The 19,339-nt window shown below is 34.8% G+C and overlaps 1 protein-coding gene across 1 annotated transcript in view; it reads right to left on the bottom strand.

Moving 5' to 3' along the window:
* LOC114885180 (solute carrier organic anion transporter family member 1B3-like) overlaps positions 1-19,339 on the bottom strand; it is a 59,446-nt gene that overhangs the window by 10,906 nt on the left and 29,201 nt on the right. Inside the window, exons 5-12 of the mRNA XM_029204689.1 lie at positions 16,603-16,724; positions 15,207-15,353; positions 14,918-15,016; positions 12,326-12,562; positions 9,072-9,236; positions 7,524-7,719; positions 3,999-4,164; positions 1,630-1,814 (exon numbers count right to left, since the gene is read on the bottom strand). Of these exons, the coding sequence (XP_029060522.1) occupies positions 1,630-1,814; positions 3,999-4,164; positions 7,524-7,719; positions 9,072-9,236; positions 12,326-12,562; positions 14,918-15,016; positions 15,207-15,353; positions 16,603-16,724 (1,317 nt within the window). The remainder of the gene's footprint in view (positions 1-1,629; positions 1,815-3,998; positions 4,165-7,523; positions 7,720-9,071; positions 9,237-12,325; positions 12,563-14,917; positions 15,017-15,206; positions 15,354-16,602; positions 16,725-19,339) is intronic.

The raw sequence follows: 19,339 nt of genomic DNA, 5'->3' as shown, positions 1-19,339 counted from the left end.
TTTATTCCACAGTCTGCCTCACAAAAATTCTCTTTCAATAAAATCGAAGGTTGGTGAGAAATCAATAAATGTTTTTGATAAATGGTAATGTTGATCTTATCACTTTCTTATTAAGATAAAATTATCATCAATGTTGTAACAGTTTTCTCTAAAATTCTCGTTCTCCTCATGAAAAATTTTAAATTAAGAAGCCAAGACTTGTTGAGATGCAAGCTAATTTGGAGTTTTGAGACAACTTCCTGTAATTTAATGAATCTGTAATTTGGCAAATATGGAAAGCTTCTCCTTTTGAGTAGGCAGTATTTTATGGTAAGGTAGAGCTTTATCTGTGGAATAAATTACTATAAATAATTTGACAAGATTTAAGGGTCATTGTGGAATTTAAACAACTGTAGTCTCAGTTTATAGCTTTAAACTCATTTTAAAAAACATTAATATATTTGTTTTCTTTCCCTTCTAAGTCATGCTGTTGGCTGACCGTGAACCTGTCGCTAACTACTTATGTCTTAAAAGTATAACTAGAGGTTAACCCAGATCACCATATTTACACATATATATTTTAATACCTACATGCAAGTCTTTACATGCTTTCACTTTTAGGTGATTGAATGATTAACTTCACCGACAGGCCTTGTATTACCTACTCACTTCCTAACCCTGCAGTCTTACCTTGTGCCGTCTGTCTCACGCAGTATGTTCCAACCAACTGGCTTCTGTTCACTCCTCAAACACATCAGTTCTTTCCTGCCTTGAAGCATTGGCATATAGCCCCTCTCCCTGTAAAGTTCTTCACTTGCTAACTTTAACATACCCTCTAGACCTTTAGATTGTGTCACTGTTTTTGAGAAGTATTTTCTGAGTCCTCTTCCTCACAGCTCCTCACCTCAATCCTAAATTTGTTTTTCCTTTTTATTCCCTTTAATAGCACTCTTTTTTTCTTAGTAGTACTAACGACAGTTTGTAATTATGTGTTTATTTTTAAGCTTATTTGCCTTACATAAGTCTTTCCTGTTACACTCTAAACTGTATGAGAACAGGTACTTTATCTGTTTTATTCACCATGGAGTATTCTTCACCAAGTGTGGTCTAAATATTTGTCTAATCAGTGAGGAAAAGAACGAATATTGCTCATGTATTTTTCTTTTCTCTACGAGGGTATTTGAGAGACTAGGTCAAAAGCCATTCTTTTAACTAGGATTAAAAACTTTGGAATATCGTAGACTGTTTATATTATGTGATCTGGTTCCCCAATTTTTTTTTTCAATGGAATCAATAGGTGATTCACTCTGACAGGCCCAACAGGGTATAAGGCATCTCAAAATGAGAAGTTCTTTTAGAATCACAACGGGGATTCTTTCACATTGAGGCAGTTGTCAATCAGTCTCTGTCTTAAAATTCTCATTAAGAGGAGAAAGTACGGAATCTAGATTTTGTAGTGGCAAAGGTCAAGGCAAAATTATTAGTAATTATGGCAGTGAAATATCACAGTAATCCTAAGAAAATGCACTCTTAGAAAATTTAAATGTAACAAAATATGAATTGGGGTTCCAAATATATTATGGAAAAATATGCACATTATTAGGTGTGTTTATAGTCTATGTAAAAATGCTTTTAAAAAGTAATACTCACTTAAAAACCAGCATGATATTTGAGGTGCTTCCCAATGCAGAAGAAAAAAAGATAAATATTTGCACTACTATATAAACATAAAATTTTCTTGTACATTGATCATTTTTGGGGCATTCACCCAACTTCATTGAGTTATTTCTGCTCTGGAAACCATTTACTTCCACACAACTACAGTTATGAAACATCTGAAAAATAGTTTTTGAAATATGACAGAATATATTTACAAAATATGACTGGGCTATAAATATATTCTATTATATTTAAAGACATCTCACTCATCTAAGCTAAAATATTTACAGTTTTTAAAGAAAACATTCTAACAATACAGTTGTTGAAGAATTGAAAGGTAAAATAGTTTCCTGGATTCCTTTATAGACAAGAAAATGTAATTTACTATTAACTTTTCATACATCCCTAAATTAAAAATTTGGAAAGAATAGAAAAAAAGTAATGTCTGAAACTGTAAATTATTTTCTCATCAATATAAAATGTTTAAATATTTCTCTACCACTCACTTTTATTTTCTATAGCACACCTACTTACTCTCTTTAACAATCTCTACAGAGTGTTAGTGACACTCCCTGGGTAGGATTGCCTAGGGAATCCAGAAAATATAGTAGTTTTGGAGGGGTCAAACCTGGGTCGAGAACCACCCATTCGAATGGGGCAAAGTCCAGGGCGGAAGGGACCAGGCACGGATGCTAGAATTCCACTTTGGCCAGCAAATACAACATCTGATTGCATAATGACAGATTATAGGATAGTTGATGCCATTACCAGAGAGGTTCAACACAACAGAATACCCTAAAGGTTAGAACACAGCTGGAGAAAATTTAGGAACAAATGATTTTAGAAATTTAATTTGGCAGGCAGTTTATGTAGCTAGATGGCTTTAATAAATTCTGTTCTGAGTCTAGGCTAAACTAAGGTTTAAGGGAAATTTGAACCCATTAATGCTAAAGACCAATTACTGAAGGAGGAACTGGGGAAGAATTTGAATTCATACTTATCTGATGACCAAGCTTTACTTTTTTTTTACTAAGAATTGTATGGAGAAATTCTTTATGTAGCAAGCCTATCAGCCAATAAAACAAAACTTAAGTACAAAGGGCATTACTTTGAGTGATTAAGAAGGGATGACTTATTACTAAGAATTTGGTAAAAGAACTCCGCAGTGGTCCCTAAATGGTAAAGTATTAAGAAGATGATGTCTCCATAGTAGACAGAGCTCTCTTTAGGATTCTAACATCATGTCTCTTCCAGCCCTTCACGCATGGACAAGGTGGGACCATAGATTAAACGGGGCACTCTCAATGAAAGGCACTATAGCCATGCATATGAGATATGGGTTTTTAAGTATAGCCTTTGGGCCATTTTTGTGCAAATTTATGACTCAGCTTCAAAGAATCTAGGTTCTTCAAAAAGTTCTCAGTGACCTTCATTAATGCAGTTAGTAGGACTATGGGCAAGAAAATGATGGTAAAGTTTGAAAATCAAAGACAGGAGGATGTGGTAGAGAGCAATGATCATAGCTGATAATATTGCTAATATTGGTGATAGGAAAAGGGCCCAGGAAATGGGTCCCCAACTTTGTGAGTTATTCAGTGGATTGGAAGTAGAATAGAGAACACCATATCTGATGCCCAGCTATTGGAAGTTACTTGGGGGATTGGGGAGAACTCATAATTTGCATGGAAGGGGATATTTTGAGTGAAGAAGACAGTGGCACTTCTATGGGAGATGTTAGCAATAGGTAAGCAGAATATTAAGTTATCCTGCATAGGAAAAGTGCCAACCTTGAAAAAAATCAAAATTGGAAGCCAAAAATTGGACAGTCAAGTGAGCATGAAGCCTTGATTAATTTCTTGGAAAGTCAAAAGGGTATTGAGCCTCAAGATAAACTCTCCAGAATCTATATGCAAGATTGCATATAGATGGTTGTCCTGAAAAGGCACCTAGATTGACAAGGGGTTGGCTCAGGATTTTCCCCTAGCATCTGAAGGGTAAAAGTACTTCCAACCTAATGGAAATCATATCCTTTAGTCAAATGAGGTGCTTCCTAGAAATCATAAATGTTTCTAAATTTCAAAAGGTCATAGTCTTATAAATGCAAGAAGAAAAGGTGGGAGTAATCTCATGAGAATTCAAGCAACAGAAAAACCTGTTTGTGTCTCAAGCAGGATTTTATGTGAGGCTTTGTTTACACATCACAGCCATCACAATGACAGGCAATAATGGGAATCTTTTTCTATCTTTTTACTGGTGACCTTAGTTGTAGAAACATTTGGTAAGTAATTATCAAAGTTTAAGTAAGTTAAATCAAATCTGCAGTTTTGATTAAGGAGAAGAAAGTAAGAAATAATACTCACAACAGACTTTTTACTGCCACTTGAAGATTTGCATCCTGCTAAACAAGGTGATATGTAAGTTATTCCATTGTCTCCACAGAGTGGTTCCCATTGCCTTTGATCACAATTGCAGTCAGAGTTGCAATAAGAAAGTGGTACATTTATATGAGATGCCACTGGATTATTTCTGGAAATATATGATAGACATATATCAGAAAGAGAGAAAAGAAGAAGAAAGAAGAAGAAGAGGAAGGAGAAGAGGAAGGAGAAGAGGAAGGAGAAGGAGAAGGAGAAGAAGAAGGAGAAGGAGAAGAAGCAGCAGGAGGAGGAGGGGAGAGGGAGGAAGGAGGAGGACAATAAGAGAAGGGGAGGGAAAGGAAAAGAAGGAGGAGAGACGAAAAGGAGATGAGAAATAAGGGAAAGGGTTGTCTTTAAATTAAATAGAGATATTTTGCTTGTCCAAAATGGCAAAGTTTATTTTTAGTGCTTATTAACTTTTTCACCCTTTATCTTTACCCAGACATGATTTATGATGTAGAAAAAGTAAAACATAAAAAAGAAACCAAAGAGGATAGGTAAGACATAGACAAGAGGTCTTTGTGATTCTGTCAAAAAATTCCTCAAAAATCACTTCAGTTTTCTGAGAATTGGTTTCTGTTCAGTAGGGTAATGGCATTAGACTAAGGTTCTTCCCAGCTCACTGTAAAGTCTCATGAATCTGTGAATGTTAATTAACTAGTTTGAATTTTTTAATCTATATTTTAACTACACAAGGAAAGGATTCAACGTGGTCAAAGCAGAATCCTTAAGGATCAATTTTTAAAAATCAAGAATAATAGAATCAGGCTTCCCTGGTGGCGCAGTGGTTGAGAGTCCACCTGCCGATGCAGGGGACACGGGTTCGTGCCCCGGTCTGGGAAGATCCCACATGCCGTGGAGCGGTTGGGCCCGTGAGCCATGGCCGTTGAGCCTGCGCGTCCGGAGCCTGTGCTCCGCAACGGGAGAGGCCACAACAGTGAGAGGCCCGCGTACCGCAAAAAAAAAAAAAAAAAAGAATAATAGAATCAGTTGAGAAAGACTAGAAAAACTTCATATGATTTTTTAATGAAACCATAACAAAGTTTATAATGATTTACTGTGAAACATCGTTGTATTTATAAAATATAATCTTATAATATGGCTAAAATTATTAAATGGATTATTCATATAATTAATTTTCTGCTTATAGATTTTTTAAAATTATTCTTTTGTTTTTTGGTAAAAATCTTGATAAATTATCTTTGAATGAGAAAGTAATTTTCATGAAGAAGAAGGTAGATTCAGAAATTCTGTAATCAATGATTTTACTGAAAGCATCTAATACCTAATCCTGCTTGGGGACACACGATGGACAGGGAGTGATTTATCATAATGATTAATGACTCAGTCCGGACATTGCAATCAGACAGTCCTGTGTTCACATTAGGTCTGCCACTTCACAGCAATGTGACTACTCTTTCTAAAATTAAATTTGCCATTTGTTAAGTCATAAATCCTCATAGAATTTTTTTTGGAAAAAAGTTAATTTAGCTGTTCTCAAACTTTCTGTTCCCAGCAGCCTGTCGATTCTTGAAAAGTATTGAGGACCCCAAGGGTTTTTTGTTCAAGTGGGTTCTACTTATTGATATACATATTCTACTAGAGATTAATAATAAGAAAAATTTAGTACATGAGAATGCACAAGCACACATATCCTTAGCCAACAGACTGATATTATCATCATCTTGTAGCCTTAGAAAATATCTCTGTACAAGCACAGGGAAGTCTGTTCAATACTCTGTAATAACCTAAATGGGAAAAGAATTTGAAAAAGAATAAATACATGTATATGTATAACTAAATCACTTTGCTGTACACCTGAAACTAACGTGACATTGTTACTCAACTATGCTCCAATATAAAATAAAAATGAAAAAAAAATATCACTATATACTCATTAGAAAATGAGAATGAAAAAGAAAAATACTATCTTGGTATTAATATAAAAATATAATTTGTTGACCATCTGCAAAAGTCTCAGGGACCCCTGTAGATTCTCAGACCACATTCTGAGAAACTCTACAGTAATTCATACTCTAAAAACTTACCCCAGTGACTAACATTTCATAAATGCTAAATATATTGATTCTGTTAATAGCCATCACTTAGACTATGAGTTCCATGAGGGCACTGAGGTATCCTATAAATTTTTTGACCTTTAAGGAGGCACTCAGTGAAATTTTATTGAATGAAAAAAGCCCATAGAACTCTAGCTGCCTTCTTTTGAATAGATAGCACAGTTACTGTGCTTGTTTCAGGGAACTGGCTTTAGGTTAAAGCCTGTATGCTTGTGCTGTGAAGTAGCATCGTTCTGGAGTCACTGTATGACTTCAAACAAGCCACAGTTTCTCCAGGTCTCAACTAACAAAGGAAGAGGATATAAGAGGGTCGGGCTGCATAATCTCCAGGATTCTCTTCCCTCTAAAGTTCAATGTTCTAGGTACTCTGTATTTTGATATACCAGAGTGAGTGGTGGTCAATAGGAATATTCAACAACAAACAGGATTAGGAGGGAATGGGGAGATAATTCAAGATTAAGTTGGCAAGCCTCCAAGAATAGGATGATGTTTAGGTAAGCAAATGTGGGAAGATTCGACAGGTTCAAATTGACACCTCATAAGACCCAGAGTTTCAAAGCCCAAAGCCAACAATAAGCAGTGCTAAGGAGCCTGGTTACTAAACTGTGATCCAAGGATCTTTGCTTGTTGCTTGAACGTGAACATTCCTAAACTTAAATTGTTGGCTATATTCAGGAGATGATGAGAAATCTGCACAGGAATCTTGCCCTTGATTTGGGGTAGAGACTGTAGTACTAGGTATACTGCACAATGCGTGATAATAATGAAAAGTAAAAGTTTTCTAGGTCTAATATGCCATTATGTATAGAGTATTTATCAATTCTACTGCTAATGAAGACAATACCAGAAGAAACGGAATTAGCTTGCAAAAAAGGAGAATTGAGTGCAGTGTACTGGTTTTCTTATAAAGATAATTGTTAAACATCAAAGTTAACTGCAGATAAAGATTGTTCAGTCACTTTTGGAAAATGTCATTTATATTTCTCTCATGATTCACCCAAGATCATAGTGGTTAGGATTAAGAGTTTTGGAGTCAAAACCTTCAAATCTGAGTCAGAATCTTAACATGGTTAGATATGTAATCTGTGTATCTTTCTAAGCCTTGCTTTCCTTATCTATAAAATGGGGATAAAAGCACCCATCACTCATTGTAAGCACCCATAAATAATAACTATTACTATTACAAACTATATGGCTTTTCTTTAAGGAAGGAAAAAAAAGAACTTTTTGAGATCTTAAGAAATGAACGTTTTAAGAATTTGTAAATTGAAATTTCTCTGAGTTAAAAGTTTAGTAAAATTGCCATCTGCCTTGTTTGCCTTACTTTCTTTTACATTAGATGGTTTATATATTGTGCTATTGGTATATTGATATGTATATATATACAAACCCATCATAAGTCAAGGTTAGTCCAGCAACTGATTTGTTTTCACAGATTAGCGCAAAATTTAATAGGTGAAATAGGAAGGACAACATATGACTACAAAATGAAAATTTCGCAATTCCAACCAAGGTAAATTTGAATTTTTTAATGATATATCCTCCTGTAAACACTCCAGATGCAAAAGTTGGTATGGTTATGAATCCTAGAAGTAAGAGAAGAAATGTAATTATATAAATATGGTTATTCTGAATGTCTTTACACATGAAACACTGTATATCAACCAAAATCATCCTATCTTATTACTTCTTAAATAGAAGGCTGGCAGTCCAGGATGGAGGTAGAGGGTCAGTGCACCATGTGGGGGAGATAAAAATAATTTCTTCCTGCCAATGCTGAAGGTTTAGTTTCCTCAGTAGCAAAAGTCAGTGACTTAAGAATATCTGTATGTCTGAACATAAGGTTTTTATAAGGTGCTTTTTGTCCCCTCCCGGAAAACAACAACAAAATATCATCTTCCTGACTCTGAGACTTTTATCCTACCATCTAAAATCCTTTGCATTTCCTTAAAATGAAGAGTTCCCATCCTTAAAAACTTACTACAAATTTGCCCAGTAGTTTAGAATTGAACACTTAAATTAATATCTCTTCTTTATTCATCTAAACACACACATACCCTAAGATGATAAACAGGTCTATATGTGATGTTAAAAATAGTTGATTCCTCTTATAACTTTTCCATTTCATTGTCTTCCAAGATTGATTAAAGATGAAGATCCCTCTAACAAAAAATTTAGGCTGAGAACTTTATTAGGAGTTAAATTTACAGTTTTAACTTTTATCTTAAGTTCAATAAGCACATCCTACAGAATTATATTTTTCTTGTTTACTTATGACCTATTCATATATCACTTGATAAATTCAGCTTAACTTATCAAATATTGGGTTTCTACAATGTGCTGGGCCATGTACTGGGTATTCTACTGCTCTTAAGAATCTTATATTATACAGGGGGTAGAGAAAGAATAATATGAGAAAACCTTCCTTCATAAAGAAGTCTCCTTGTGTCATTGGAAACAGATACTGCAGCAAAAAACCTCTCTAAAATACGAGATTTGTATTGAATTATATAGATACCAATGATGTGTTTAAATTGATTTTTCTCCTGGAAACATCAATGTCCTAGTTTTTGTAAGTATCTGGGTCCTGATTCAAAGTCCATGAAGGATAGAAGTATAATAATTACATTACAAAAGGATTTGCCTCAGAAGCTCAGCACTAGATTATAAGATCCAGTTATGCAGATACCATATCTACATGTTCCATTCACATGTCACTTTTCCTTCAGGAATTCATCTCCTCAAAAATAACATGAGCTGTAACTCCAAATGCAGAACAATGATGATATCACAAGACCCATCGATTTGATAAAATTTGAAAAAAATAAATGAAAATTATATTTAATAAAATGTGAAATTGCCTTCACAACAAAATGTCACTTGGAGCTCAGTGACTCAGTAGCATAGCATTTATCAAGCAAACATAAACAGGTCTTACCAAACAAAATGCTAGTCTCAGATGCTGACTGGCCATACTGCTGTTCTACATATTTGAAGACATAAGTAATAATTCCAATATGGCTGCTGGCTTGTAGCAGTGTCAAAACTAATGTTATAACATACAGGGGATTGGTAAGGATGTTTTTCAAGGACTGGAAAAAACCTATAAAAACATAAAAAGAAAGAAAATATTATAATGCAGCTTACATATATATTAATATCTTAATCTTGTAAATATAATTTATATAAGATTTCAAATTCCATAAATATATAGCACAGAAAGTCAGAATACCCTGCAATCCTACTAACAGTTTTTTTTTTAATTCTTTCAGTTTTTTCCATATGTGCATTAATATTTATTTAATTAGTTCATTTTACTCCAAAATGGGATCAAACATACATGCTGTTTTAGTCAGTGCTTTGTTCGCCTCGTATTTGGTTATTCTTAGCATTCTACCATACAACTGTATACATCATTAGTTCATTTATTCATTCATTTAGCAAACGTTTGGTTTTTAATTGGGTACTAGGCAATATGCTAGGCACTCAAGAAACAAAAGTGAATGAAATGCCATGTCTCTTTTTTATTAGCACTTAATAATATAATCATTATATTAATAATATAATTATTAACTGGAAGTTTATCTTAAAGACAGTATAATCCAAAGCTCACAGAAATAAGAAGACTAAGGTTCAAAAATCATAAAGGTCAATTTAGTACCAGGATTCAGATCTCTTGTTTCCTGGTATATAGCTTTTCTACCATAAAATACTGCCTCAGTAAATCTGGCAGTATTATCCATCAGCTTTCTTAAAGACATATTGTGTCTCAAGTGACATTATGACAACAGTAGGGCAAAAAACCCATGCCTACCAACAGGTGTGTAACAAATCCATAACTTCCGTACCTAGCAAGAATTATGTAATTTGGGTCTATGATCACCAGGTTAACCAGCTGTAATGGGAGTTAAAAGTGGAAGAAACCACTTAGAAAAACAGCGGGAAGTATCAGAGTCTAGCAAGACAGAACCAGATATGGTTACTGAGTTTTGGATGGTGTGGACTTTGAAAGATCTTGTGCTGTAGATCTCTAAAGGTTTCCATTAGATATGGTTAGAACCAAACCTTCTATCCAATGGTAACTAAGAAATAGTTTCATCTGCTTATAATAACAAGAAAAAAGATTAGGGCAAAGGGCATAGAAGGAGAATAAAGAAGATGTAAGGAAATGTATAGCAGGAATAAATAACATTTTAAATTGTTAGGTCAAAATGCTAAACTTCTCTCCATGGGACTCTCCAATCAGGAAGGACAATTGACTTGTGAGGCATTCTAAGTGAGTTGTGATGTTTGATCAAAAGAATTGGGGTATATGGGCTCACCAAATCATTGAATTTTTGAGGTGAGTGAGAACGTGGATGTCATCTGAACTTCTACACAATCATGATCCACTATATATCCTCAATAATCGGATCAATAAACAACTCATTAAGCTGACTATCTCAGAAAGAAATTGCTCATTTTTGGACAATTCTCCTCGTTCACAATTTTTTTTTGTAATGAACTGATATCTTTATTTCTTTCTAACCAACTAGTCTTGTTTCTACTCAAATTAGATATATTATTTTCTGACTAAGTGTTCTTAGTTATTTCATCCATTCCTAATAATACATAATTAAGAACCTCTTTACTATCTTATTTTGGTCACTATCTTACAAACACAGTTGATAACACAGATGATGTTTACAGTCGCCCTATTTTGCATCTTCATTATCCTCTCCATTTTGGGGAGGCTCACAGTCACCACGTTCCTTATTTTTAGATAATCCGCTACTTTTTATGGATTTAATTTGCTGCAGTGTGAAAATAGCATAGACCAAATGAAAATTTATTGGAATGGTATTTTTAGTGTGCATGTTAAATTTCAAAGACTCCTAAATCAGTGGTGTGCTGGTAAATGTTTAACAACTGATTCTTGGGAAAACAACATTGATTTGAGTATTTCTCAATTTCGGTAATAAATGGTGGTAACTTCTCCCATCATGGCCAATTTCAAGCTACCAATGTGACTGAAAATTTAAGTCTTCTCTCATGAGTCAATACAAGTCACACCATTGCGTTCGGATTAGAGTGATGGAGAGGAGAAAGTGACAATAAAAGGAGTGAGGGGAAGAACTGACGAGAGGGAGAAATTGGGCTCCACCTGACAAGCTCTAATGTCACTTCAACTTCAACTTGAAAAGGTTGTCAAGGGTTCAGGCATTGCTCTGCTTTGACTCTTACTATTCTGCCATTTCTGTGCAATCTGAAAACTGCACTATTAACATTGTTTCCACTGTCTTGCTCTGACTGCCACTGGATCGTTCCCCAAATTACTGCTCCTAAATTGTTCTCCATTAGCCCTCGGGGCTTATGTTTGAAAGGAAGGGCGCTATCAAATGGTGGAGGGCTCTTATTCACATGACTGACTACAATATAACCTTAACTACTACTGTTGCTTGTACTTCATTTTTTAATATTTAGCTAAGCAATTTTTTCTATATAATTACCAAGAAAATAATCTTACTCTATCTAGAGAGAAACTTCCTCTGATTTCCTTCTCCATACTCCATGTCTCCACCTAAGAATAGTTAAGTTGCCCAATTTATAGGCACTCATAATTGTTTATATAGGCACTATATGGCAATTGTCTATATATTTTTCGGTACAACCCCATTATATTGTAAATACTTGGAAAACGGAGGTAATATTCTATTACCAGGGCATAGTATGCTTCCTGGTACTATTTGTGAAAGGAAAGAAGGAAAGAAGGAAAGAAAGAAAGGAAGGAAGGAAGGAAGAAAAGAAAGAAAGAAAGAGAAAGGAAAGAGAGAGAGAGGGAGGGAGGGAGGAAGGAAGGAAGGAAGGAAGGAAGAAAGAGAAAGACGTTTTAATCCTCATAGTTTGTACTATGTAATTTGGAAATGAATATATACTCTTTGGTTTACAAATAACAGATATTTTTAGCCTTTGATTGGTTTCTCCCTGCTAAAGATCACAAGCCTAATCCCCTTCCCTTCAGAGTTGATACGTGTTCAGAAAATATTTACAAATTTTAGTAGGAACTTAGAAGAATAATTTAGTCAAATTTAGTAAAGAAGAAATCAAACTTTATTTAGATGACTTGAGTATGACTTATTATTTTGGAATATTCACCCCTCCCTTTCACTGGGATTAACAATTCCAAATTCACTGTAAATGTGAAATACTTACCAGCTACAGTTTCACTAACATTTTGCCCCTGCTTGATCAAATGAGCCATTTGACTCTTTTCCTCATTTTGCACAGGCAAAGATACTGAAGCTTTTTTTTCTTTCCTTGGTTTATCCAAATTTTTGGGCAAGAAAAAGAATGGTATAGAAGAAATAATGGATATTATTCCAGCCACAAGGAAACCAAGCCACCACGCACCAACCCAACGAGAGTCCTTAGGAGTTATTCTGATAGTGCCTAGAATAAAGAATTAGAAGAAGCCAGTCAAAAATCATTTTGAAATGTAAGAATTTCTGGTAATAATTGTAGTAATTGCTGTCCTCCATAGATGAAGAAAGTAAATGATGTTTCATCAATTCTGAGACACTCTTTTCTTTTTTTCACACTTTTTATCTTTTTGAAATAAGTGTAAGTCTAATATTTAATGACATCTTACAATTGCTGTTGTCCAGGAGTCAGTCATGACATTGTTGTCATTGCCTGAGCCTGTGTGAACTTGGTGGCTTTTCTGGTGACATGACAACAGCAGCCACCATTGAACAGTTGAAGCCTGCAAACTATTTAAGGGCCATTTATGGAAAGCATCATACTCATTGTCTGAAAACTTCTATTGGCACCATCTCCTGAGGTCAAGAAACCACTAGCAATGAAATTTACAGCACTTCGCAAGAAATTCTCAGAGCCAATAGTTGGGTTTTTTCCCCCTAGAACCTGCATTTCCAACTCCTTGACAGCACAGAGGATGATAATGGTGAAGATATACGTATAATGAAAATCTGAGTTTAAAATTTAGACTCTAAATTTTAGGGATAATTTAACCATTTTATTTCAATAATATTTCCCTTTAAAGCTGTGTGAGTGCCATGTATGTACTATATCTAAACAAGTATAAATGAGCTGTTTCAGTAAATATAAAGTGTCAGTATATACTTAAATTTATAAATATAAACTTTCTAATAAGAAAGCATCACACACACACACACACACACACACACACCATAGATGTTTGAAGCACAATAATGGTGTTGTTACTCTTTGATCTATAAGAAAACTCTTTAACGTGAGAAAACATTGACTTGGTATATAGAAATAAATTATTAATTCTATTTATTGAAGTGGTTTTCAGATATATACAGCTCTGAGTTTAAAATTGATTTACATGTTCATATTATTCCGTAATCAGCAACTCTGACAGACTGCAGAAATGATTGATAAAATCAGTGACTCCATCTGCGTGCTAAGTACTTATTCATCACCCGTCAGAAGTGTCATTTTGATAACATTTTTTTGTGTTCTATCCCTGGTGTACACATAGGAATTAGAGATCATAACCTGGCTAGACACAGCCTGCCAAAGTGTTTTCTTTTGTTCACACATTGTTTTAAAAATTGAAAACTTCCACATGAAAATCTGGATTCCAGGATTTTCTTGAAAACCAATCAGAAGATTTTGTCAATGCTGGATCCAAATTTCTTCATGAAAAGAATAGGTTGAGGCTGAGCAGTATATTCACTTTCAGGTGTGTGCAGAGGGCAGTTCACCACCAATTCTTCCAAGTTTAACCACCACACCGAACACTCTTTATTCACTTATGTTATCTCGTTGGCTGCTTTGGCATTGGAGTTTGCCAAAATGTACTTCACAATACATTTACATCATACCCATAACTGAATAGAAGATATAATAAGAAGAGAAGATATAATAAGGTCTAGAAGTTCAGTGCTAGAAATGGGATCACCATGGACCTAAATACTGTGAGTAGTGATTTCTGACTATAGAAAAGAGGTTACAAATCTATCATTCTAAAGACTTTAACCATTTATTTCTGGGTGCTTAGTGATAAAAACAAGGATGAACCTGGAAATGATCGAGTAGAAACACTTGGAATGTGAACCTACTCTAATTCACACATCCAAAATAGAAGACATAACACATTCCATCAGGTCCACGTTTTAGCTTTATATTAAAATACTTTCAGATTGTGGTTATTGTTGGTCTGCTGTGATGTCTACTCTATGTAGTCCTGGTGAAATAGAAAATCACATTTGTTTATTTCTAAACACTAATTACTTATCATATGTTAAGACAGACATCATACTGTTATGTTCTAAAAGAGATGGAAGATCAGTGGTACAAATATTTATGGCTTATTGTGACGAGGGCTACAATAAAGGCATGCTCTTGGTGATTAATAGGGACATTTAACTTGGGGCCAGTAGGAGGTGGTGAAGTAAGGCATCTCTGAAGAGGAGCCACATATTGGAAAAGACTTTAAGAACTATGCAAATCGAGACAGGAGAGAGGGTAAATGTGGGGAAGTGACATTAGTAGGCACATTGAGAGACCTGCAATTATTTGGGGTGAAGTAATCTTAAGTTTGTTAAATTTTCTTATTTTGTGCTTAGTTGTAAAAGCCTGATGTAGATAGGAGCTGAAGTTTATTTTTATTCTAGTTATTAACATATTACCTATTTGTAACTTTTGACAATTAGTCAGCAAAGGGCCACTGAAAGAGTGAATTCAGTTATTTGAAAGAATGGTGTCATGTACTTGAAAAGCATTATCATGTTACCTTGTTCTGATTGTACTTACTCAGATCTATGTATCCAACATCCACATACATTTTAGAAAACAGAGATACGAGTAAAAAGCCAATGATTGGACCAATCATTGTTACTGCAAACAAATTACCTGAAAATATTACAAAACATTTTTATCAAATGCCAATAATACATGGTTCTTATTCAATTTTTTAAAGTAATACAATACAATATATTTCTCTAAGTAATTTTTAAAGTAAAAGAATGAGTTTAGGAGCACTGTTCTTTCAAGGTACACCCAGGGAAAGTAACCATGAAATCTAATATTTTCTGTACATTACCTAAATAAAAAGAAGAATGTCCTTCTTTAGCAAAATCATCGATGTAAGAAATCCCCAAGGGTGTTATGGGCGTTTCCCCAATTCCACGAAGCATATTACCCAATAGAATATATATCCACATATGTGACCCAGATTCCTTTTCCCAACCTATGTAGACAAGAGAGTGTTTTATCTTAAACATTAATTTTAGCATTCCTTTTGAAAAGTCAACTAACTTAACCATTTAATTATTCCATTTAAGAATTTTTTTACTTTTTTTCTAATTATAAAATGATTTATAGTCACGTTACAAAATTTGACAATACAGAAAAGCACAAAGAAAACAAGTAAAAATTATCTGCCATCCCTCCACACACAGAGTACCGCTTCTAATGTTTGTTTATATCTTTCACATTTTTAGTGAACATAAAAATATGCATAACACTCTTTATCTTCTCATGTCAGGATTTTAATGACTGCATAACAGTGTGCTGAATAAGTTTCATCATTTATTTAATCAATTTTTTCTATGTACTCACACAATATTTCTAATTTTTCATTCTGTTAAACAGGGATGCCATGGCTATAATGATAAATAAATCCTTCTGCACATTCCTGATTATTTCCTTAAGATAAAGCAATAAAAGTAGAATTGCTGATTTAAGCAGTTGTGCATACTTTTGTTCTTTACCATATTGAAAATTAACCTCCAAAAGAGAAATTTATACACTCCCCGTAATACATAAAATGTGTCTTTATCCTCTACCTCATTTCTTTTTATTTTTAATCTTTCCTATCTAGTAGGTAGGAAAATCTTTAACTAGTACTATAATTTATAATTAAAACTTATGATTTGTGTTATAATAGGTAAAAAATCTTGAATTGGTGTAAGAATTTGAATTTTTCTTAAACAGTAAAATTGTTTTAACATATTTATACCACTTCCTCCTCTTTATATTAATTGCATATATTCTTTGCCAATTTCATATCAAAATATTCCTCTTATTACTTCTAGAAGGTCTTTATATATATTAACACTATGATTTTTGTCTTACATATATAAGATGCAAATGTTTCTCCTATTTGTCTTTTAAATCAATTTGCTAATGGATATCACAATCTTTTTTTTTTTTGTGGTACGCGGGCCTCTCACTGTTGTGGCCTCTCCCGTTGCGGAGCACAGGCTCCGGATGCGCAGGCTCAGCGGCCATGGCTCACGGGCCAGCCGCTCGGCGGCATGTGGGATCCTCCTGGACCAGGGCACGAACCCGTGTCCCCTGCATCGGCAGGCGGACTCTCAACCACTGCGCCACCAGGGAAGCCCCCACAATCGTTTTTTAACGATGTAATTAAATTGTTAAATTTTAGAATATTTATTAATGACACTAATATTCACTAGTGCCAGTTCAATTCTTACCTTTGCCCACTATCTCCAGTGATGTTCTATTGAGTAACAAATTTTGATTAATCAAACAAGTTGATAAGCTTGATGTTGAATTCTCTGATGGATTAATAGGGGTGTCTTTAGAAAACCTGTAACTGTAAGAACATCACTATATTTACTGAGCATTTTCACTTTTCCCAGAAATACAGAGGAATCTTCCCCTTTATTTGCACCATTCTCTTCTCCAAATTATCAGGATACTCTGTCAGTTTCCCAGCTTATATTTTAGGAGTGGTGATGGGTAACAGTGAAATGGGAGTGTTCACTAAGAAATATAATGCAGTACTCCCCAGGCAAGGTGGAGTACCATGTTGCTCTCATCCTAGCAGTGCTTATATTCTAGGCAACATATGAAATATCTTGGTTTCATGCTTTTAAAAAACTGCTGACTGTATTTATCAATCTTTTGAATTATCTTCAAAGACGGTTACAATCTAAAATTTCAAAATCAATTTATAATCACACACAGTCATATGCCTGACTCTTCAAAACTTAGTTTAAAAAGTTCTAATCCATTTCAATTTGATAAGGAAGCACTAATAGGAACAATAGAATGGACCTAGAATAGGGACAAATGCTGATATTTAAAAATACATGAATGGACCGAAACGTATTAAGCTTAGTAAAATAAGTCAGGCAGAGAAAGACAAATACTGTATATTTTCACTTACATGTGGAATCTAAAAAAAAAAAGAACAAATATAACAAAACAGAAACAGACTCACAGGTACAGAGAACAAACTAGTGGTTACCGGTGAGAAGAGGAGTGGGGGAAGGGGGGAATATAGGGTAAGGGCGGTTAAGAGGTACAAACTACTAGGTATAAAATAAGGAAGGAGACCTTCAAGATGGTGGAGGAGTAAGACGTGGAGATCACCTTCGTCCCTACAGATACATCAGAAAAACAACTACATGTGGAACAACTCCTACAGAACACCTACTGAACACTGGCAGAAGACCTCAGACTTCCCAAAAGGCAAGAAACTCCCCATGTACCTGGGTAGGGCAAAATAAAAAAGAAAAAACAGAGACAAAATAATAAGGACAGGACATGCACCTCTGGGAAAGAGCTGTGAAGGAGGAAAAGTTTCCACACACTAGGAAGCCCCTTCACTGGCAGAGACGGAGGGTGGGAGGGGAGCTTTGGAGCCATGGAAGAGAGCACAGTTTTAGCCACAGCCATTAGAGAAGAAAAAGAAATAAAAGGAATCCAAATCAGAAAAGAAGAAGTAAAGCTGTCACTGTTTGCAGATGCATGATACTAAACATAGAGAATCCTAAAGGTGCTACCAGAAAACTACTAGAGCTAATCAATGAATCTGGTAAAGTTGCAGGGTACAAAATTAATGCACAGAAATCTCTTGCATTCCTATACACTAATGATGAAAAATCAGAAAGAGAAATTAAGGAAACACTCCCATTTACCATTGCAACAAAAAGAATAAAATACCTAGGAATAAATCTACCTAAGGAGACAAAAGATGTGCATGCAGAAAACTATAAGACACTGATGAAAGAAATTAAAGGTGATACAGATGGAGAGATATACTATGTTCTTAGACTGGAAGAATCAACACTGTGAAAATGACTATACTACCAAAGTAATCTACAGATTCAATGCAATCCTAATCAAATTACCAATGGCATTTTTCACAGAACTAGAATAAAAAAATTCACAATTTGTATGGAAACGCAAAAGACACCAAATAGCCAAAGCAATCTTGAGAAAGAAAAAGGGAGCTGGAGGAATCAGGCTCCTATACTACAAACTACAGTAATCAAGACAGTATGGTACTGGCACAAAAACAGAAATATAGATCAAAGGAACAGGATAGAGAGCCCAGAGATAAACCCATGCACATATGGTCACCTTATTTTTGATGAAGGAGGCAAGAATATACAATGGAGAAAAGACAGCCTTTTCAATAAGTGATGCTGAGATAACTGGACAGCTACCTGGAAAAGAATGAAATTAGAACACTCCCTAACACCATACACAAAAATAAACTCAAAATGGATTACACACCTAAATGTAAGGCCAGACACTATAAAACTCTTAGAGGAAAACATAGGCAGAACACCCTAGGGCATAAATCACAGCAAGATCCTTTTGGACCCACCTCCTAGAGAAATGGAAATAAAAACAAAAATAAGCAAATCGGACCTAATGAAACTTAAAAGCTTTAGCACAGCAAAGGAAACCATAAACAAGACGAAAAGATAACCCTCAGAATGGGAGAAAATATTTGCAAATGAAGCAACTGACAAAGGATTAATCTTCAAAATTTACAAGCAGCTCATGCAACTCAATGTGAAAAAAGCAACCGAATCCAGAAATGGGCTGAGACCTAAATGGACGTTTCTCCAAATAAGATATACGGAATGCCAACAAACACATGAAAGGATGCTCAACATCACTAATCATTAGAGAAATGCAAATCAAAACTACAATGAGGTATCACCTCACTCCAGTCAGAATGGCCATCATCAAAAAATCTACCAACAATAAATGTTGGAGAGGGTATAGAGAAAAGGGAACCCTCTTGCACTGTTGGTGGGAATGTAAATTGATATAGCCACTATGGAGAACAGTATGGAGGTTCCTTAAAAAACTAAAAATAGAACTACCATATGACCCAGCAATCCCACTACTGGGCATATACCCTGGTTTTCTCAGGGTATATGCCCAGTAGTGGGATTGCTGGGTCAT

Source organism: Monodon monoceros, unplaced genomic scaffold (genome assembly GCF_005190385.1).
Source record: "Monodon monoceros isolate NGI ecotype Baffin Bay Population unplaced genomic scaffold, NGI_Narwhal_1 Super_Scaffold_6, whole genome shotgun sequence".
Classification (NCBI taxonomy): domain Eukaryota; kingdom Metazoa; phylum Chordata; class Mammalia; order Artiodactyla; family Monodontidae; genus Monodon; species Monodon monoceros.
This window is presented reverse-complemented; position numbering and strand designations above follow the sequence as displayed.